We start from the raw sequence: 20652 nt of genomic DNA, 5'->3' as shown, positions 1-20652 counted from the left end.
GCGTGCATCAATATCTCCTGGTCTATTTACTAACAATATTGTTGACATACTGCACAGGAGGAGGAGGAGGAGGAGGAGGAGGAGGAAGAGAAACAGAAGAAATGAAAGGCAGGGAGGTCAACCAGGTGCCCGTCCGGTTTGCTACCTGTAACCGAGTTGGCACGGCCGTGATAGCGAGCGCAAGCGGTCGCTCCTACGTAAGCGTGACGTCAACCGCCTGGCCTACTTAAACTCGTCACTATAGGCAATAAAGCGTTGTTCGACCCATGATATCGTCTCGTACACATGGTTGCAGCGGAAAACAGCCAGCATGACGACACCGCCTACGTTGCCGACACCGCCTGCATTGCCGACAACGCTCCTGCCGCCTCCAAAGCCCCTCGACACATCGCGAGACGCTTGGCTTGGGCGGAAGACCTGGAAAAGTGAGTTTGAACTGTTTTCCACGGCAACTCAGCTGAACAAGCAACCAAAAGAAGTGCAGGCGGCGACGCTTTTAGTGAGCATTGGGGAAGAGGCTAGAAAAGTGTTCGCTTAGTTCAAGTTTGAGCCAGGAGACGACACAACCGATGTAACCCTTATAATAAAAAAATTTGAAGACTTCTACCAGCCCGCGAAGAACCTCACTTACCACGAGTTTTGCTTCGGCTCCCGAGACCAAAAAGAGGACGAAAGTTTCAATGCCTGGCTTGTCGAATTGCGAACGCTAGCCCAACACTGCGATTTTGGAGACTTAGAAGAGCGCATGCTTCGTAGCCGCATCATACTCGGTATCCGGGACAAGGAACTGCAAAAGAAGTTAATTTCTGAAAACCCCTCTTACCAAAGAGTAGTCGAAATCTGTCGCATCCAAGAGCAAGGCGAGGAGCAGTTTCGACAGATACGTGGCACCACTGAAGGCGCTGAAACTGCAGCCGTAAATGCGTTGGCCAGAGTAACAAAGCCATGTAACAAATGTGGCTACAAAGTTCACCGCGGCAGCCGCTGCCCAGCAACAGGAAAAGCGTGCAAGAAATGCGGAGGATTGAATCATTTCGCCCAAGCATGCTCGCAGTCATCCTTCTTGCACAGCGAAGATTCAAAGCGCAGGGAAATACGAGAGCTACATGCTGACGAAAGGTCAGATTTTTTTCTGGACACTTTAACCGTGAACGCACTCGCTAGCGACCAGTGGACCGCGACAGTTTCCATTGAAGGCCGTCCGATGGTCTGCAAACTTGATACTGGGGCAAACTGTTGTGTGATTTCAAAGGAAGATGTTTTCTCGCTTCCGAGAAAGACTCGTGAAGCCTGCCGAGCCACGTTAACGAGTTTTTTCGGCCACAAAACGACTGCGCAGTTTAAAGTAAAGTTGTCGCTATCCGTGAACGATAAACAGCACGATCAAACCTTCTTCGTCATTGAGCAAAACGTGCCGGTGACCCTCAGCGGAGCAGCAGCAGAAAGCCTTGGCTTGATTTATCGCGTTGATAGCGTCGAGACGCAGCAACTCTACCCGGCGGCTCAGCCCTTCACCGATGTTTTCTCAGGATTGGGACAGCTGAAGAATTTTGAGTACGAAATGAAGCTCAAACCCGGCGCCGTTGGTGTTGTTGTGCCAGCCAGAAGGGTTCCGGTCGCCATTGAAGAAAAAGTAAAGGCCGAACTTCAACGCATGGAGGAGCACAACGTCATAACCAAGGTAACCGAACCAACAGAATGGTCAAGCTATATGGTAGCCGTAGTTAAAGGTAATAAAGTAAGAATTTGTCTCGACCCAACGGAGCTTAACAAGGTTATTCTGCGTGAACACTACCCTATGCCTGTTCTAGAAGAGGTCGCGCAACGACTAGCTGGAGCTAAATATTTTTCTATTTTGGACGCAACATCCGGGTTCTGGAAAATAAAACTTTCTGACAGCAGCTCCAGATTGTGCACAATGAGCACGCCCTATGGGCGCTATCGGTTTATCCGCATGCCTTTTGGAATTGCTTCCGCCCCGGAAATATTTCAAGCAGCCATGCACCGCCTCTTGGAGGGCCTGTCTGGAGTAGCGGTTGTAATGAACGACATATTAGTCTGGGGCACAACGAAGGAAGAACATGACAACAACTTGACCGGGGTGCTTGCACGCTGCCGTGAGCACAACCTCCGTCTGAACTCGCAGAAATGTGTCTTTTTGCAGGAGCAAGTTCGCTACTTGGGAAACGTTTTCACCACGCAAGGACTGAGCCTGGGACCCGATCGCGTCCAAGCCATTTTGGATATGCCAGCGCCAAGTAACAGTAAGGAATTGAAAGTCTTCCTCGGAACGATGAATTACGTGCAGCGCTTCATTCCTCGAATGTCTGTACTCACCGCACCACTTAGAACATTGCTGCGCAAAGATATTGCCTGGGTCTGGACAGAAAAAGAGCAATGCAGCTTCAATGAGCTGCGCCAAGCCTTAAAAACAGCGCCAGTGCTTGCTTACTTTGATCCGAAAAAGCCAGTCGGCCTCTCTGTTGACGCCAGCCACATGGGCGTTGGCGCCGTTCTGATACAAGACGGCCGCCCTATCGCTTTCTCGTCTAGATCGCTCAGCGATGCTCAGACGCGGTACGCACAGATTGAAAAGGAAGCTCTGGCGATTGTGCATGGCTGCGAAAAATTTCACGACTATACTTTCGGCCAATCTGAGGTTACGGTGGAAACCGACCATCGTCCGTTGGTGCCAATTTTCAGTAAACCACTTCACCAGTGCCCACTTAGACTGCAACGAATGCGACTAACATTGCAGCGATACGCCATTAATCTACTGTACAAGCCAGGAAAAGAGCTGTTTTTGGCTGATGCGCTCTCTCGTTTTCCAAGCAAGGCGTTATTGACGGAAGAAACCGAGCGCTTCAATGTTAACGTCATTGCCCTTGTTCCAGCTACTGAGCGTCGCCTCGAGGAACTACGTGTGGCAATCGCCAAGGATCCTGCTCTGTCGACCATCCGATCCTATGCAGAGACTGACTGGCCGGAAAACAAAGAGGACGTCCCAGCATGTGCCAGGCCATTTTGGGCGTATGGAGAAGAGATGCATACACAAGATGGCCTCGTCTTTTACAGCAACCAGGTAACCGTACCAAGCGCTAAGAGAACTGAAATCCTTCGGCTTCTTTATCTGGCCCACTCGGGGGCGGAAAAGATGAAAATTCGGGCTAGGAGTGTCATGTTTTGGCCATCCATGTCGAGTGACATTGACCAGGTTGCAGCATCATGCAAAGTTTGCCAGGCTCACCAAAAGCAAAACACTAAGATGCCTCTACTGCCGCATGATGTCCCCAGTCTGCCATGGGAAATGATTGGCATGGACTTATTCCATCACGGTGGTAAAGAGTTTGCCTAAATTGTAGACTTCTACTCCTTTTGTTTTGAAATAAAGGAGTTTCGAAACACAACAGCCCGGCACTTGAAGGAGTAGTGCGCGAAAGTTTTCTCTGTCCACGGCTTACCAGTGAAGCTCTGTAGTGACAACGGGCCCCCTTTTAGTAGCCAAGAGTTCCGTGAATTTCTGCAGGAACTAGGAGTCACCCACGTGACGTCAAGCCCTTATCACCCTCGCGCAAATGGCATGGCCGAAAGGGCAGTTCAAAAAGCGAAAACGCTGCTGAAGAAGTGTTCGTATAACAGCCCAGACTTCCGTTTAGCTCTGCTTGAGTTGCGCAATACTCCACGTGATGCTATTTTGATGTCACCTGTGCAGAGGCTGATGGGTCGACAGACGAGAACACTGCTCCCGGTTCCCTCCTGCCACCTGAAGCCGGCACCATTGCCCAACAGGAAGGTGCACTCCCGTCTCCAGGAGATTCGCCACAAGCAGAAGATCTAGTACAATCGAGGTGCTCGGGACCTGCGCGCCCTCTCACCGGGTCAGAGGGCCTCGTTGTACGACACGCACACTCGGACGTGGTCCCCGGTCGTTGGGCTGGGATCAGCGGGAGCTCCACGCTCCGTACTGGTAAAAACAGAAGATGGCCGAGAAATGCGACGCACACGGGAACATCTCCGGGAGGTTCCAGAGCTACCATGCCCCGACACTACCACACCTTCCTCAGGCTTGCCAGGCTCTGGTCCCGTTCTAGAGCCGCCACTACCACGGAGAAGCACTCGGGAACGTCGCGAGCCTCGTCGGTACCCCATGCCAGAGCGACCTATATTGCCCCAAGAAAAGGAAGATGTAACCGAGTTGGCACGGTCGCGATAGCGAGCGCAAGCTGTCGCTCCTACGTAAGCGTGACGTCACCCGCCTGGCCTACTTAAACTCGTCACTATAGGCAATAAAGCGTTGTTCGACCCATGATATCGTCTCGTACACACTACCCTGCACTGGAGGAAGGGGTGAGGGGATTGAAGGAAAAGAGAGAGAGAAGTCAAGGGCAACGTGTGTGTAGATGTGACCTTGTCCATTGCACGCCTATAAGTGGTCGCGTAGTCCGGTCGTCTTTTGAAAACTTAGCGAATCCCGCGTCGCTTTGCTGACCAACGACGCGTAGAGTCATGAACCAAGGATCTTCTCTTCGGAAAAAGGTCTACCGTCTAGTGTCTCTAACGTTTCGTGTAGAAAGTTGCGTTCACTCAAAAAAAGTTCACATTAACACAGTAGATGTTTTATTGTCTCGTCCGTGTCGCCCGATTCCCATCGGGAGCTATCCGCCATTCCTATGCGAAAGCAGCACACCTTCGTGAAAGCTACTCCTAACCACAGGCGGCACAGTAAAGTTGCATCCTCGCTGTAGAGGTCTGATAGAACTTGAAACTTTCTCGATGGGTCCAATTTGTGTAGGCGGTGGTTCCCTACACTGTGGTCACTCAGCCAAGTTTCCGACATAGTGTTAGCGAACGAGTGAAGGCCCCTTGCAGCGTCGGTTCTCGATAATGGAATCGGGGTTGCTTGGACGTCCACGTGGGCGGATCGCGCAGCATTATCAGCAAGGTCGTTACCGACAATACCACAATGTCCCGGTATCCACTGGAACAGCACGTCATGTTCTTTCGGTAAAACTTCGTGAAGCATTTCTCCTATTTCATTCACTAGTTGTTGATGCACCCTTTGTCGTAATGCTGATTGCAAGCTCTGAAGGGATGCCTTGGAGTTGCAGAACACAGCCCTTTTTTGAGGTCAGGCTTCCGCGATATAAAGTATAGCAGCACGTAAGGAGGCAAGCTCCGCGTCTTTGTATGTTGTCCTATGTGACAGTTAGAACTTTATAATGACTTGGTACGTCGGGATGACAACAGCACCTGTGGAGCTGACAGCCGAGACCGATCCATCGGTGTAAATGTGGCTCCTCTGGCTGTATCTTTTGTTAAGTAGCGACAATGTCAGCTGTCGTGGAACCACTGTTGAATGACGGCTCTTGTTCGTTATTCCTGGAATAGTGAGGCCCACCTGTGTTTGTTGTAGGCACCACGGAGGTGGCGCTGGTCTTGTTGCTGGAGTCAAGCCAAAAAAAAGGCATTCTCTATGAGCAGAAACAATCTTTCAAAACATCGCTTGTGGTCTTTGAAGCGGCAACACTGCAACATGATGACCAGGAACTCGGCAGAGGTGTCTTATGTGGGCTCTCAAATTTACTGCAGAAATACATTGGTGAAACATATTGGTGGGTGACCACCACTGTAAGTAGTACTGCATAAAGCACTCCGTGAATTTCTCCATGCATGTTGACTCAAGCGATCGATTTGGAAACTTCAATGAAGTGAGTACGCGCGTATATAACGTAGGTCAGCTTAATGAGTGGCTAAGGAACTGCATGGCTTAGGATACGTGGCCTACTTGGTATGGTGCTCGACGTCTGGCCATCAGGTTGTGACATCGAATGCCAGCCGCTCCGGTCGCATTTTTGATGGCAGCGAAACTGCTTGCCACCCGTGTTTTGCATCGCACTGAGGCCAATGTGATAAAAACACCCGTGTGCTGACAAAGAACATATGGCGTTTGAAATATGGAGCTCTCTACTACGGCGTCTCTCGTAAATATAACTTCATTTTTGAACGCAAATTTAAAAAAGTATTATTAATGTCACAAATACGGGTAATATTGCTGGTGTGGCTGTTCTTTAAATCTGGACCTTGATAATATTGCTATCGCAGCTTGACGTTCCAAAGCAAGCATCTGATTATGAAATACGTTGTAGGGGAGGGCTTCAAAAATTTTGACGACCGGGCGCTCTTTACCTGCACTGACATTGCATAGTGCACGGGTTTCTACCATTTATCCTCCATAAAAATGCGACCGCCGTGGTCGGGATCGAACGTGCGACCTTTGAGTGAACAGCCCAGCACCATAGCCACTGTTCCTCTGAGATGGACCCTTAAAACTGTAGATTATGAAAAACAATGCGGTCAGGAAGTTATCTGTTGTTGAAAGGCAGCCACACCAAATTATGGCAAAGTCCACTCACAACGGCAAGCCCCATAGTCATGTTGTTGTGCAACCCCAGAATTTAAATAACCTATGCTTGCTATAATGCTGCGGCTGCTGCTTCTTATACAAATCGTTGGAGGTGAATGTGCAACCATCCATAAATCTTACGCAGAGATATAAAAATAGTGTGAGCCAAAGTGGGGATCCACAAAACATGACAACCTTCAATCTGAGCCATACTGCCCTGTCCTTTCCATGACAAAAAGCAAAAAAAAACCAATAAAGTACATTGCAAAAGGACTGCACCCTAAGCATGCTATGATTTTTAAAAAAACTAATAGCGCATGCTGGACTTCTGCGTGCGTCTTCCTGGAAGCGGTTTCTTTTATGTGGTGGTCGCGTGCCTGGCTTGCGGAGGATCACCGTTGAGTTGAAACCCCCAATTGCTAACCATATTTATTAGAAGCTATAAAGCAAGAGTGATAGCAGTTGCTTTATATGTAGAGTGATTTTTAAATATATGCAAGCTGTATTTTTTACTTCTATCAAAAATACAATTAGCTCCAGCATCGCTCCTGCATGACATCAACAAATAGAATTAACTCGTGCATAGCATCACAAAAGCTAACGCAGCGTCCTTGCGTGGGATCCGCACCTCTCTAACTCAGCTCTATCCAGTAACCTGGGATATTTGTAGTGAGATTATTCTTGAAGCTAACACTTGTGTCCTATTTCATGTGAGTATTTCCAAGGCAAAAATACAGAAAATTGAAACCAACCATTTCGCAAATATGTCAGCACCTTCTCTCAACTTGCTCCCAAAAAGAAAGAATACTGGCCTCTTTTGAGCTTTCTCTAAGCTGTTTTCCGAAGGCAAAACACTTTTATATCACGTACCTCGGTGCAGTTAGTGGCAAGCGGCTCTAAATCGTCTATATTGACGCCCAGGCTCTCGAGAAATGCAGTCTCGAGCTGGCCTAGCAAATAAGGCAGGGTGATGTTCACGGTTGACATTACGAGCCGCATGTTAACTGCGAATCCAGCCATGTCCATGGCGAAGCGGCGTTCGGGCTTGTACGCGTCGTGGAAGCCCAGCACACGGCCATCCAGTGACACCACGGGGGAGCTAACACCGAACTTGCCAATAAGCCCGACGGGCAGCACGCCGACACGCTGAACGCGGGCAACCTGCGTGCGTGAATGGACTGGGTGTACATGTGCTACAAGGATGATTTGCACACTGTAAAACAAGAGCCGAAAAACGGGGGTTGGTTATATGGCTCTGAGTGGAGTAGCACTGCTCGCACATTCATTATCAACTTTTAATAATAGCAGCAATATGTTCAGTCATCGCCGACCATGCAGTCAGACTTGAACATATTATCCTTCTAGTCTCTTAGTCTTTTTGGCATTCACCCCACAGACTAACATTTGGCCGGGAGTTATGCACCTTACCGCAGTTGGTGTGAGCTTCCAAAAAAAATTTTACCAGATAAATCAGTTGAATCAGTCACAGATACTTATTTGTGCTTCAAAATAATGAAACGCAGCCACAAATAAAAGCTGTTTATTATGTTGATTGATTCACATTGTGTTAGTGCATAAAAAATTGTATCTATATGGACTCTATCCTCAACACGACAACGCTTTATATGTTCGACTATGCCTATGGCCTCTGCAGATGCGTTATATGCATTCCGCATATATATGTACGTAATGATCGAGATGATTCTTTCATTTCTTTTTATTTAAGTAATTTTTACCCTTTGCGGTCTCCTTGGTTTTTTTTTCAGTACTTATATTATGATGACTGCATATCCGACGCTTACATACCTACCTTCCAGTATTTTATATGTAAACCAAAATTAAAACCTAGAACTAATTTATTTTTTTCTTGTTTTTTGACAATACATATTTATATTAATGCAAGAAAATGTTGTCACGTGCATAAGGGTAAAGCGCAACCTCTGTCCACGAGAACACTGGACGTCGAACCAAACCGATCAACTAAACCATGAGCTCATCGTCTGCTCTTCTTCCTTGTCCTGTCTTCTTTCGCACAAGGGCACATACAAGCAATGGCATAGCTCAATATCGTTCTATGCTTGTGGCACTACCCCTTCCAAAAAAAGAAAGATCCTCCCGATGCCTGATGCTGTATATACCCGAAAATAATTGCGCACACGCACAAACACGCATGACGCAGCCGTGTAAAGTTGTTCGCCGGTAGTGTGACTTCATCTTCGATGCATGAACAATGCCCACCTTCTGTAAACGATGAGATTGCCGAGGTATGTCTCCAGGAAGAACTTTGTAGTTTACGACATTGAGACGCCGTAGTATTCTATAAGGACCGAAGCAGCAGTAAAGTAATTTTTCCGAGCAGTCCCTTTGGTGAACGAGAATTCACAGCCACACTAGATCGCTGGGTCAGTAAATAACATGGGAATTGTACATCCGCAAGGCGATGTGCATTTGTTTTTGGGTCCGCTTGAGTGCAAGCTTGTGGGCCGCGTCAGCGAGCCATATAAGGTCGTTCGCATCAGTAGTAATGTCAGTGACGTTATGTAAGAGCATAGCATTCAACATCGTAATTGCTTCTCGGAAATGGAGCAACCTGAAAAGAATAAACACTGTAGTCTCTTGAACCGCAGTGTCCTAAGGGAACGTTATGTATGGCAGAACGTTATCCCAGCTTTTGTGATTGCTGTCAATGAACATGGATAACATCAGCCAGCATCTTGTTTTATCTACCTGTCAGACCATTGCTTTATGGATGGTATTAGGTCGTTTCGCGATGAGTGGTTTCACAAAGTCTCGTGACGTCTTGCATCAGCTAGGCTGTCGTGTTGTTGCATCGTCAGTGGTGACAATGGTTGGCGCTCCTTGGCGGAAGACGATGTTCTTTATGATGAAGTACGAAGTACGCAATATTATTGTTTTTGCCTCGCTGTAGGGCTTTCGCTTCACAGTACCTCGTCAAATAGTCCCTAGTGACCATGATCCAGTGGTTGCCATCATAAGACTTCGGAAAGGGCCCAGCAAGTCTACGCCGGTTAGTTCCAACGGTTGCGATGGTGGTGCGATGGGCTTTAATAAACGGACGAAGCTCAGAAGTGGGGCTTTATGGCACTGGAAGTCATTAAACGTTTTAACGGAACGCTTGGCATCCTAAGTGAGCTTTGGTCAATAATACTTAGTATGAATCTGGGTTAACTAGTCCTGTTATTTAAGGCGGCAATTGCCGAGATAATTCCAAGGCCTGTAGTATTGTTCCCCTGAATTGTACCTTGAAAGCACGAACAGCTTTAATGTGGTCCTCTTTAGCACCAGTGAACGCCGATTGTGGTTCAAAGGACGAGTCAGAGCTGAGAGTTCATAACAACACAAAATTATACCTGAAATGCGGCAGAACAAACCACAGACAAGTATGCACTTTTCGCAGTAGTCCAATAAAATATGGCACCAATCGCATGATACTCAAATAAACAGTCTACACATCACGACTACATACACTCACATCAACGTATACGAAACAACGATGCGTGTTTCCGTGCAATCTCATGCATTAACCAACCAAGACATTTAAAGACTAAAACTTCGTCAAAATCATTCAGTCCAAAGTTTTTGGAACACAGTTTCAATGAATTTCTTTAGAAACCACTCACTCAAAGTCCAGCGCTGCTGTAGTTCCACTACCCCCGAATTTTCTATTCTATGAAACTTGGTGTAGTCAAATGTATTCACTTCAATAACGAAACTTCTACACCGGTAACACGTCGGCTACTCACGCGCTGCGACTGTAGAACGCGTCTTCGCTCACTGGCGGTAAACACACACTCTTCTGCTTGTAATACAAGCGTTCACCCACAGGTAAAAAACCTCTTCATCTCCCGCTTTGTCAATCTAGACATAAACCTTCGCCCGACGGCGGGAAACTTTCTTCATCACCTGCCCTATGAACGCTGGCGCAAAGGTTTCTTCATCTCCTGATCACCGCCATCCGCTGCTCGCTTACGTACGTTCGCCTAGGCTTCGAACAGCTTCATCGGCATGCTGCACAGCCAAAGCTGTGTAAGGGTGGTAACTCTCTCGTAAGGCGACACAACTCTGCATAACCATGCCCCTCTTCTTCGAGATTTTTCCAGATCTCGCTCGGTGACACATGCAAGGAGGTTGACAAGCGTAGCGTGGCTCCTTTGAGGAGGAGAGGCGGTGCACCCGAGGAGTCCTTTAATGCCTCTTTTCTTCTTACACTGGTTGTTTCTGCGTTGAAACGGCGCCAGAAATTGTCGCCATCGCTACAATTCGGAGGTGCGCGCTTTCTTGAGCACTCGTTTGTGACACTAAGTAAGGGTATCCGTGAAACCCAATGGGTCAGACCAAGGCTCGTCGTGGCAGGCAGATAAAATGCCAACTGAAGGTTCCTTGACATTGGCTAGCCATCAGAGGACGTGGTGTTGTGTAAATACTCTGAACCGACGGCCACACAGGTGAAGTCGAAACTTTCATATCGCTAAAATATCAGCAAGGCATTCTTTCAGCATGGTCGCGTAGTCGGTTTCCGCAGATGACAGAAGGCCACAATTAAAAGCAACGGGACTCTCTACACCGTCTTGCCACTGCATGAGCACTGCGATGTTGCTTGCATCAGTGTGCAGTTTTGTAGCGCAATTTATCAAAGTGTCATAATAAGCGCTCAGACTGAAGGCGCTTCCGAAGCACAGAAAAAGCAGTTCTTTGCTCTGGACTCCAGACAAAAAGCAGTATCGTTCTTCGTTAGGTGAGTAAGAGGTTCGGCGATGATGCGGAAGTTTTGAACAAAGCACCTGTACTATGTCGAGACCCAAAAACCAGTACACGTTCAGTTTGTTCTGTTTTTTTCGAGAGGGGGGGCGCGGTAATGAAGCTTGGGTCTGGCTGTATGTCATTGTGACTGAAAAGGTGGCCGAGAAACTTCTATTCGTCTTAGCCAAAACGAAAATTCTCCAGATAGGCTTGCCGCTTGAATAACGCCAATGACGGGCGGAAGTCGCTGTGAATGTTGCTCAAATCTTATGTCAGGAACAATGTCATCTAAACAAACAAGGCATGATATGATGTCATACGAAGACTTGGCAAAGTCATTGATGAACCAGTTTGTGCTGCTGACATTGACACATGTCACAAGATAGCCATACGAGTAACAGTCGAGAGCAACACAATCGTTCGTTTTGTGCAGAGATAAACGACAGGCCATTCTCGCGAAAGCTAGGAAGTGTCAGATCACAAACAAAATGCTACAGCTTCCTGGATCTGATCAGAGGTGCGTTAATTGCCATTTAACCCGTGCTACTAAGCCACAATTGCTCGCAAGAAAGAAATGTCTTGAAAATTCGCTTGGACTAGCGGGTGCAAGTTTTAGCCAGACAGAATCAATCTTCTAATGCCATCAGGATTGCCGATGAAAGCGATTTGTGCAGAGTATTACCGTAGCTGCATCATTTATTGCTTCATAGATCAAGGTTATGTACCAAGAGCCGACGTATTGGAATTTCAATCTTGCAACGCTAAGTTTTATAACCGACACCAGAGACTGTCTCTCATCCACTTTACCAAACTAAGCTTCGAAAACAAAGTTGACCACCTTGATAATTTTTTACCTCTCTGAAAACGAAATTAGATGCATTGGTATTTTCGCAGCAGCCGTCTTGATTTCTGTAACTGTGCTTATAACGGTCTCCTACGTCCCAGTGGAAGAGGTTGGCGCCTTGCTGCGTATGTTAAATGCTGCTACCCGCAACAAGTTATGCCTAATTTTATCCAAAAGAAACTATATTACTTTAGGCCAAATATACTGCTGATGATGATGATGATTATGAGTTGTATTTAATGCCGCAAGGGCTCATTGATGGCCAAAAAGCGCCATTTCAATAGACTACATATATTAACAATGGCATGATGCGTGGCTGTAAAGGGTCCTTATAATTTCTCGATCTAATGCGGGTAAAAACATGGCAGTACTAAAATCCTAACAATGGCGTGAGATATGTGCAGTGAAAGTGAATGGCGAAATGTTATGATAATAAAACCATGATGCAGATGTAGTCACCGAAGCTACGACTAAGGTGCATTGGTGGTGCTACGGATCACCTCGAAATATTGGGTGAAAGCTATGAACATGCTTTAAAAACGTGAAAAGTGATTGGATTTTAAAAAGTGGAGCCCTACCGATAAGCATCCCAGGGTGTAGTGGGAGCTGCTTTCGGTAGGGCAGTAAAAAGTGCTTTTTTCTTAGAGCATCTAACTCATTGCACTAGAGGAGAATGTAGAGAACCATAAGTGGTTCTCTACATCTTTCACAATATGGTGGATCGCCTGTAAAAAGAAGATATGTATGTGTAGAGTGTGTATGTCCTCTTCTAAGCCTTGTTAGTGTTACTTCTGTGTGTCGTGATTTTGATAGTGGTGGCCAATTACCTAGTTGCGGCTTAATAGCATGGCGTTTATTGTCTGTGTGTCTATCCGACTTGCTCTGCCAATACCCCCTGAGCTCTCGTTTTATAAAATGTTTCAAGTCAAGTGCAGGGATTGCTATTGATGCAGTAGAAGTAGTGTCGTTGGCGGAAGCAGCCAGCTTGTCGGCCAGAACTTTTCCTTGTATCTCACGGTGCCCTGGCACCCATTAGACGAAGACATGCTGTTTTGATGTGTACAGCGTGCACAGAAGTGAGTAAAGTGACACCACCAGCACGAGGTTCTTGCGTTTTTAGGGGTTTTCAGGGCTTTGACCACTCTTAGGGAATCTGTGTATATTACCGCCTTTTGTAATTTTACCTGTTTGGTGTGTTTTACGACTGCCAGTATTGCATAGGCTTCTCCTGTGAAAATGCTTGCATCAGAATGAAGAAGGTCGGCATTGGAAAAGGATTGGCCTACCGCTGCATATGACACAGAAGTGTTGGACTTTGAGGCATCGTTCAAGAACTCAGGGAATGTGTATTTATGTTGTAGTTCTAGGAAGTATGTGTGCAAGTGGTGCGTGCTTTGTGACTTCAACAAAAGAGGCATCACAGTTTATAGGCTGACACTGCCGTGGTAGAAGATATGCTGCAGGAGCCATCAAACTGTGTTCGAGAAGAGGCACATCTGTTTCTTCGGCCCGGCTCCTCACACGGAGCGAGTAGGGCGGCCTCAACGAAGGTCGGTTCTTGAACAAGCAGAACAAGACAAATCATTAATTGTGAAATGAGAGGGGTGTTTCTTGTCTGCCTTCACTTTCAGAAAGTACAAAAAAAGACAGGTAACATCTTTGAAGGTGGAGCGACCATTCATTAGAATCCACGTACAGGCTCTCCAGAGGGCTAGTTCGAAAAGCACCCGTAGAAAGGCAAATTTTTAGATGGTAGACAGGGTCAAGAATCTCTAAGGCTGAAGGTGTTGACGACTGATAGATTATAGCATTGTAATTTAGGCGTGTGCGTACGACGCTTTTATATAAATTCATCAGACATTTATTGTCATTCCCCCACGTAGTGCGTGACAAAATTTTCAAAATATTCATTGTTTTTATGCTTATGTGTGGAATGAATGTTAGTTTTCTGTCTAATATTAGTCCAAGAAACTTGCGGTTGGTCTTCAATGGCAGAGGTTGACCATGCAAGTCAACGTCGGGGTCAGTATGGAGGCCCCTCTTTCGGCAGAACAAGACGCATGTGCTCTTTTGCGCGTTGAGTATAAAACCATTCTCATCTTCTCATTGAGATACCTTGTTCAATCCTAGTGGAACTTGACGCTGGCACATTGAGATGTTGAACGATTTGAAACCAATCTGTGCATCATCGACATGTATGCACTAAAAAATATTATGTGGGTAAGATAGGTACAAGAAATTCATTTTAAGTAAAAAAAGTGGGCAGCTCAGTACACTTCCTTGTGGCACTCCTGTTTCTTGGACAAATACTCGAGATAAGACAGTGCCAACTCGGACACGGAATGTACGGTTGGACAGGTAGCTTTCGACGATTGTCAGCACTCTACCCCGCGCACGTAAATGTGACAGGTCTCGCAATATGCCAAAGCGCCATGTAGTGTCACATGCTTTTTGAATATCGAGGAACACAGGAAGAAAAAATTGCTTATGAACAAAAGCGTCGCGAATTCTTGCCTCGTTACGGACGAGGTGGTCAATGGTGGAGCGAGCCCCTCGAAACCCACACTTGTGTGGATAAAGTAGGCCATTAATTTCAAGGAAGTGCATCAGGCGCCTATTTATCCATTTCTCAATGACCTTGCAAAGGCAGCTGCTTAACGCTATGGGCCAGTACCTGGAAACTGACACCGGGTGCTTGCCTTGTTTTAGAATTGGGATAACGATAGCTTCCTTCCAAGCTGAGGGTATGTCGCCGGAATACCATATCGCAATACACAGGGAGATGCGAGCTTTTTGGGTTTTAGTGGGCCGGTGTTTTAGCATTTAATATGCCACACGGTGCGGGGCTGGCGTAGATTTATTGCAGCAGGTGAGTGAGGCTTGGAATTCAGCCAAAGAGAAAGGTTCACTGTATGCCTCATGTGCTGTGGCTTTGCGCTCTAATCTCTGTTTTATATTCTGGTTTTGTAACGTCGGAACACTTCACTATAGCGTGATGAGCTGGAAACCTGCGCAAAGAGTGCTCCGAGAGTGTTAGCCTGGTCTTCCAAACTCTCCCCTTGTGTGTTCACTAGAGAAAGCGAATGCGTTTTTTGTCATGCCACCTTACCATCCATGTTTCATACGCTCGACTCATCTGTGCATGAGTTATACCTGATAGAAATTTTTGCAACTTTCGCTTCTCGCCTGTCGGTGAGTCCTCCTTTCTAGCGACTTAATGTTTCTAAAGTTTACAAGATTCCCAACTGTGCACGAGTCTATAGGCAACTTGCATGCCCTATTTTGTTTTTTGTTTTTTCGCGCATCACAGCACTCACTATTTCACCATGAGACTCGTCGTTTGCCTGACGGTCCACATGTTTGGGGAATGCATTTTGTTGCTGAATCAACCAAGATAGCTGTAAAGTAGCACACAGCATCTCTTATGCTCAATGCCGCCATGTCAGTCTAAGTTAATAGAGTCTTTTGTTTTGAATATTCCCAATCGGTTTTATCGGTGAGCCCTTTGGGAGCCTGTGCAGGACGTGTATTTGTTATTGATTTGCTGATAACGATAGGAAAATGGTCACCACCGTATGGTATAATAATACCTTCCCATTTAAGTAGAGGCAGAAGTGTTGGGGATGTTGTGCTGAGGTCCATTGTTGAGTACGTATTGTTAGCGATGTTGTAATATGTTGCCTATTTACGATTTTGGAGGCACGCACTGGAATATGAAAGGAACTGTTTAATCAGGCGACCTCGTGCATCGCAGAGAGAGTACCCGAGAGGCTACCATGTGCATTAAGGTACCCAAAAACAAGGCACGATCCTGGAAGTTCGTCTATGAGGGACTGGCATTCATGCTTTTCAAGACGGTGTTGTGCTCAGACGAGCTTATTCAAAGGAACTGCTCGAACAGCCACCGCCTCAAGGGATGTTTGTAGTGCTAGTTGTGTGCATGCCATCCCTTGATTGACTGTAATGGCAACACCAGCGGATGACACAATGGTATCATTCCTGTCCTTCCAAAAATAACGTGACGACGCAAAGAGTGGGTGTGTTTAGGTTTTAGGTGTGTTTTTTGTACGTACAGCGCTTTAGGTGTATGTTTGTGTAAAAGTTCCTGAATATCGTTGAGGTTTATCAGCAGTCCTCTGACGTTCCATTGTAGTATTTGTGTCCTTATAATATTGTGTGGTTCTGTGTGTACGAAAGTGTTGCGTTAGGTTACAGGGCCTTTCGGGGACCCTACGATTCGGGGTTTGTCTTCTTTTGGCATGCTCCAAGGAGTTGCGCCTATCCTTCGGCGTGTGAGGCGTCGAAGAAGTGGGACTTGTATACATCACTTCTTGTGAGGTGGTAGATGGTGCCTGCTTGGCAGGCACGTTCACAGAACTTTCGGAGCTAACTGCGCTTTCAGTGGTCTGAGGTCCAGTAGATACGGGGGTCTGTTGACCCTGTTTGTCAGATGGCGGGGGAGTACAGGCTGCTCCAGCCGAGGGTGCTGGTGGCACGACCGCGGCCGCACTCTGTGTGACAATCGCGTGTGCAGAAGTGTGTGGCGTGGTGCTCCGGTGCGTCACATCGGCGAAGGAGGGAAAAGAGTGTTTGTGTAGTGCGAACCGTTGACGTGCTTCTTAGAATGATAGACGAAATTTGACCTTAAGTTCTACTATTTGTTTCTCTCTTTTCTTCATGTGGGCAAGATCGCAAGTAGGCAGCATTACCTCCTTCGCAGTTCGAACAATGAGTTGTTTCTGAGGTGCAATTGTCGGATATGTGTTGCATGGGTGCACACTGCACAAGTGACGCGCCCTCTGCAACTCTGTGATCCATGCCCGAAACGTTGACACTTGAAACGTTGACGAGGATTGGGAGTGTATGGCCTTACACGAAGCTTACAACAGCCGGTTTCAATATATGCTGATAAGTCACTGGTTCCGAAGATAATTGTTATGTGTTTTGTAGGGGTCTGTTTGTTCTCATGCTTGATTACTATACTCTGTCCCTTCACAACGTTTTGGTCGTGCCATACTTCTAACTGCTCGCTTTCACTCAGATTGATAAGATCGTCATCAGAAATCGCCCCCTCCGGACTGTGTTCATAGACCTGTGTTGGCCCACTGAAACAGGAGCGTCCCCGAATGTTACAATTCTGGATAGTTTGTCCTATTGAATTTTGTCATGAACCTCCAGAAGGAGATCGCCACTTCCCATCTCTGTCACTTTATAACCTGGACCTATTGGTTCAGTGAGCATTATCGACATGGGAAAAGCTGAAATCACACGTACTGTCTTCTTTCCTTCTCTCTATGAATAACATGGTACTTTGGGAAGGTTAGTTTTGGTGTATTGAGCATGAGCGTGTGTTCGGTGCGCCACCTTTTCAGGAAGCGATCAGGAAGGGGGCGGGAGAATTTGTGATAAATATACTATACAGCTTGGCAGCGGTGCCAGCCACCCTCCGCCGAGCCCAACTAGGGGACGTGGCAGGAGATTCTGGACAAGGCCTGTCGACACCAGCTGTACAGCGCTGCTTTAACCTAATATGGAAGAGCCAAGACTGGGCATCCACACAAGGTTAACCCTTGCCACCAAGATATTTGGAAGTACACGGAAGAGAGTAGAAGACAGGACAGATAGAAAATGAGAGATAAATACGAAGGTGTAGGGAGAGTGAGATAGAAAAGGGCGACTGTCGATTTCCCCTGGGTGGGTCAGTCCAGGGGTGCCGTATACGTGAAGCCGGGGCCAAAGGGGTGTGTTGCCTCTGTTGGGTGGCCTTAAAGGTCCCATCACCTGGCGTCGGCTCAACCCCCAGAATACCCTTTTCCCCGGACACGCCAAAGCCACGCACGGCTAGGCATAGGAGGGAGTCGAAGCTCCCTCGTTCGCTCGGGTCCATAGTGTCGCTACGCACCAAATGCCTTCTTACGCAGGCGCCCCTGCAGGGACAGCACTGCTGACTTTAATAAGCCAGTACTAAATTTGGATGGGTAAGAATACGTGAGATATATTGCACTAAGTTTCTTGGCGTCTGGTATGACCAGAACCTTTCCTGAAACACACATGTGTCAAAATTAGTATCCGAAATAAGTATAGAAGTTTTGGCATCCTCTACAAAGCAGCTTGCCTGGTACCCGTGTGGTTGAGAGTGCAGATGTATAATGCACTTGTGCGTTCTCAGTTAACCTAGGGAATTCTCGTTTGGGGAACAACTAGGTCTTCTAGTTATCAAAAACTACTAGTACTACGAAAGAGAGTTTTGCTGTGCATTCATGTGTACAAGGGCAGACCCAGAGATTTGTCTACGTTTTCATTATTGCGTAGTTACGATTCCCTTAAAGCGAACCAAATCTACCTTTTTCTACTGTTTCAGAGTATTAAGAGCAATCAACTAGACACTCAAAACTGTACTTGGTCCAATGATGCTTACCACTTTCGAAAACAAATCTACCAAGCCTCTAAGAAGGACAGAAAGTATGTAATTATCTGAAAACTATGGCTATTATTAAAACGATGACGAATGTAAAGCTTAATATCACGTTCAAATATTTCGTGACAGAGAAATATTTATTCAGAGAAATATTTATTACAGATAAATATTATTCAGAGACATATTTATTCGAATGTGATTTGTGCTTTGTGTAAGCTTGTATTTTGTATCACTTTGTGTTTCTTGTAATGTTTTTATCTTGTCTACGCTGCATGTTTAACAGTAGCATTTTGTTACACTAGCAAATGCAGATAACTTTGTACATATGTGTTTTTGTTTATTGATGTTAGCCTGTGCAAGGGACCTCAGCCTACAGCCATCAACTCCAGCCAGGCACTCCAGCCTTTAAGCGAAGCCACCCCCCTTTGTGTGAAAGGAAAATAAACTTCACTGCACTTCAGAGCGGACAGCACGGTGTACATAATTCTTTAAAACGTTCTCGAAGCGGAGCACAATCTGAAGGGTAGCACTTCAAATTCGTAAAGGCCATCGGAAGTTATGATCGCTTTTTTTTTTCTGTCACCTTCATCGACCTCGATCTGCCAGCAGCCGCTTCGCAAAGCGATTGATGAAAAATATCGGCCATGTCTAAGTCGATCTAATGACTCATCCATGCATGCGAGAGGGCAGAGGTCTTTCTTCGTCTATTCAATGAGTTTCTGGTAATTCACGCAAAAGTGGAAAATGTCGTCTTTTTTTCAACAAATATTGTCATGAGGTCATGACGTGGCCGAAGACAGGAGACTTTGTGTTGGAATTTAACTGTTTATTTCGGCGAACCTGTGCCCGGTAAACAAAAATCCGATTACAGTAGCAGTCTTGGACTGATAGCGGCGAACGAAGCATCAGCCATCGATCAACTACTCACAAGCAGCGAAGTGCGTCGGCATTTAGACTCTTGCAATCGAATGTTCTGGCGTTATCGTTGGCGGTGGCGTAGGTTCCAAAATAATCTGTACAGTTCGCAGCGTGGGCGTGATCTTATCGAAATTATCTACTAAACTCCGGAAGCTTTTCGAAAACTGCAGGCGCGGTTTGCGCTGAGAATTGTGTAGTGTTTTGGGGCGATAACAAAACTTGAGAAATAGAACGTGGCACTATGACGGGGGACCCATGAGCTGCTCGAAGGTTAGATGACGTCGTCGTAGAGCATCTGTTTCATCTGAGAGCGTATATCGCATCTTGTTCTTTTCGTGACACGTGGGTAGCGAGCTGTTGTACTCGACGTTCGGTAAGGTTCATTGTAATGAGATGCTTCCCTGTTGGTGTTTGATTTTTGAAATGGATGCAAAATAGCCACGATACGTGCGCATAGTCTCGTGTATCTGCTCTTTATGCGCGGAGGATGACCGGTGATCCACATCAACTGTGCTAGAAAACACAGTGTCACATTTGGCGGCCGTGGCAATCCGCGCGATAAAAAAAAATGCTGGTCACCAATGTGGCTTTGAAGTTCGCGATTGCTGTTCGCTTTCCCAAGTGTTAGTACACCACCGAAATTCGGGATCAAAAGAGGAGTTCTCTAACGTTTCAGTTGGAAGACACATATTGACCAAGCCAGGAGTGCCGAGAGGTCGATTTCGGCAATTTCTCTACTCTTGCTATCGCAGTTGCTCTCCACAGTTACCAACATACTGGTTCGCGGCGGATGATGTCACCACTTCGAAGTGTTGTGGTCTATGCCACGGTATCTTTTGTCTGGGCGTATGGTCGTCAGAAAACGATATGAGCTGGTAACAAGGTTTAATAACGGCTTTTTCTCACGGAGGAAATTTATTCCGAAAATACATTTTTGAACATTCGTGCATCATGGCAAATTACGCAATGTTCGTTGACTCACGAATTCGGAGCAGCATGGTGCATCTTCTCAGTGGTGTCAATAGGTGAACTCCTGGTGTATGGAGGTTGGCTTTCATGTCCCCAAGGCGTCGTTACTTTTCGTAGTAGAGCAGTGAGGTCAGCGGTCATCACAGAAAAATTGGCACCCGTGTATACCACAACAGTTCCCGGAAGTTTGTCGACAAGAACAGTGATGCGAGCAGATAAACGTATGTCATCTAGGGCATACGTCGACGAAAGGAAATCGTCAGATGTCGGCAGGCCGTTTGGGGGAGGGTCGTATAACGGTCGATAAGCAAGAGCCTCACGTCCAGAGGTAGCTCTTCT

General features: G+C 46.5%; 1 protein-coding gene across 5 annotated transcripts in view; it reads right to left on the bottom strand.

The window, feature by feature from the left end:
- The window catches only part of LOC119185027 (galactosylgalactosylxylosylprotein 3-beta-glucuronosyltransferase S-like), a 345200-nt gene that overhangs the window by 46531 nt on the left and 278017 nt on the right, over window positions 1–20652 (bottom strand). For all 5 annotated transcript variants that reach the window (XM_075886420.1, XM_075886421.1, XM_075886422.1 and 2 more), the window contains one exon: window positions 7274–7564. In XM_075886420.1, coding sequence (XP_075742535.1) covers window positions 7274–7564 — 291 coding nt within the window. The remainder of the gene's footprint in view (window positions 1–7273; window positions 7565–20652) is intronic.

The sequence above is a fragment of the Rhipicephalus microplus genome, chromosome 2 (assembly GCF_043290135.1).
Source record: "Rhipicephalus microplus isolate Deutch F79 chromosome 2, USDA_Rmic, whole genome shotgun sequence".
Lineage (NCBI taxonomy): Eukaryota > Metazoa > Arthropoda > Arachnida > Ixodida > Ixodidae > Rhipicephalus > Rhipicephalus microplus.
The sequence above is the reverse complement of the archived record's forward strand: the minus strand, read 5'-3'. Positions and strand labels throughout refer to the sequence as shown.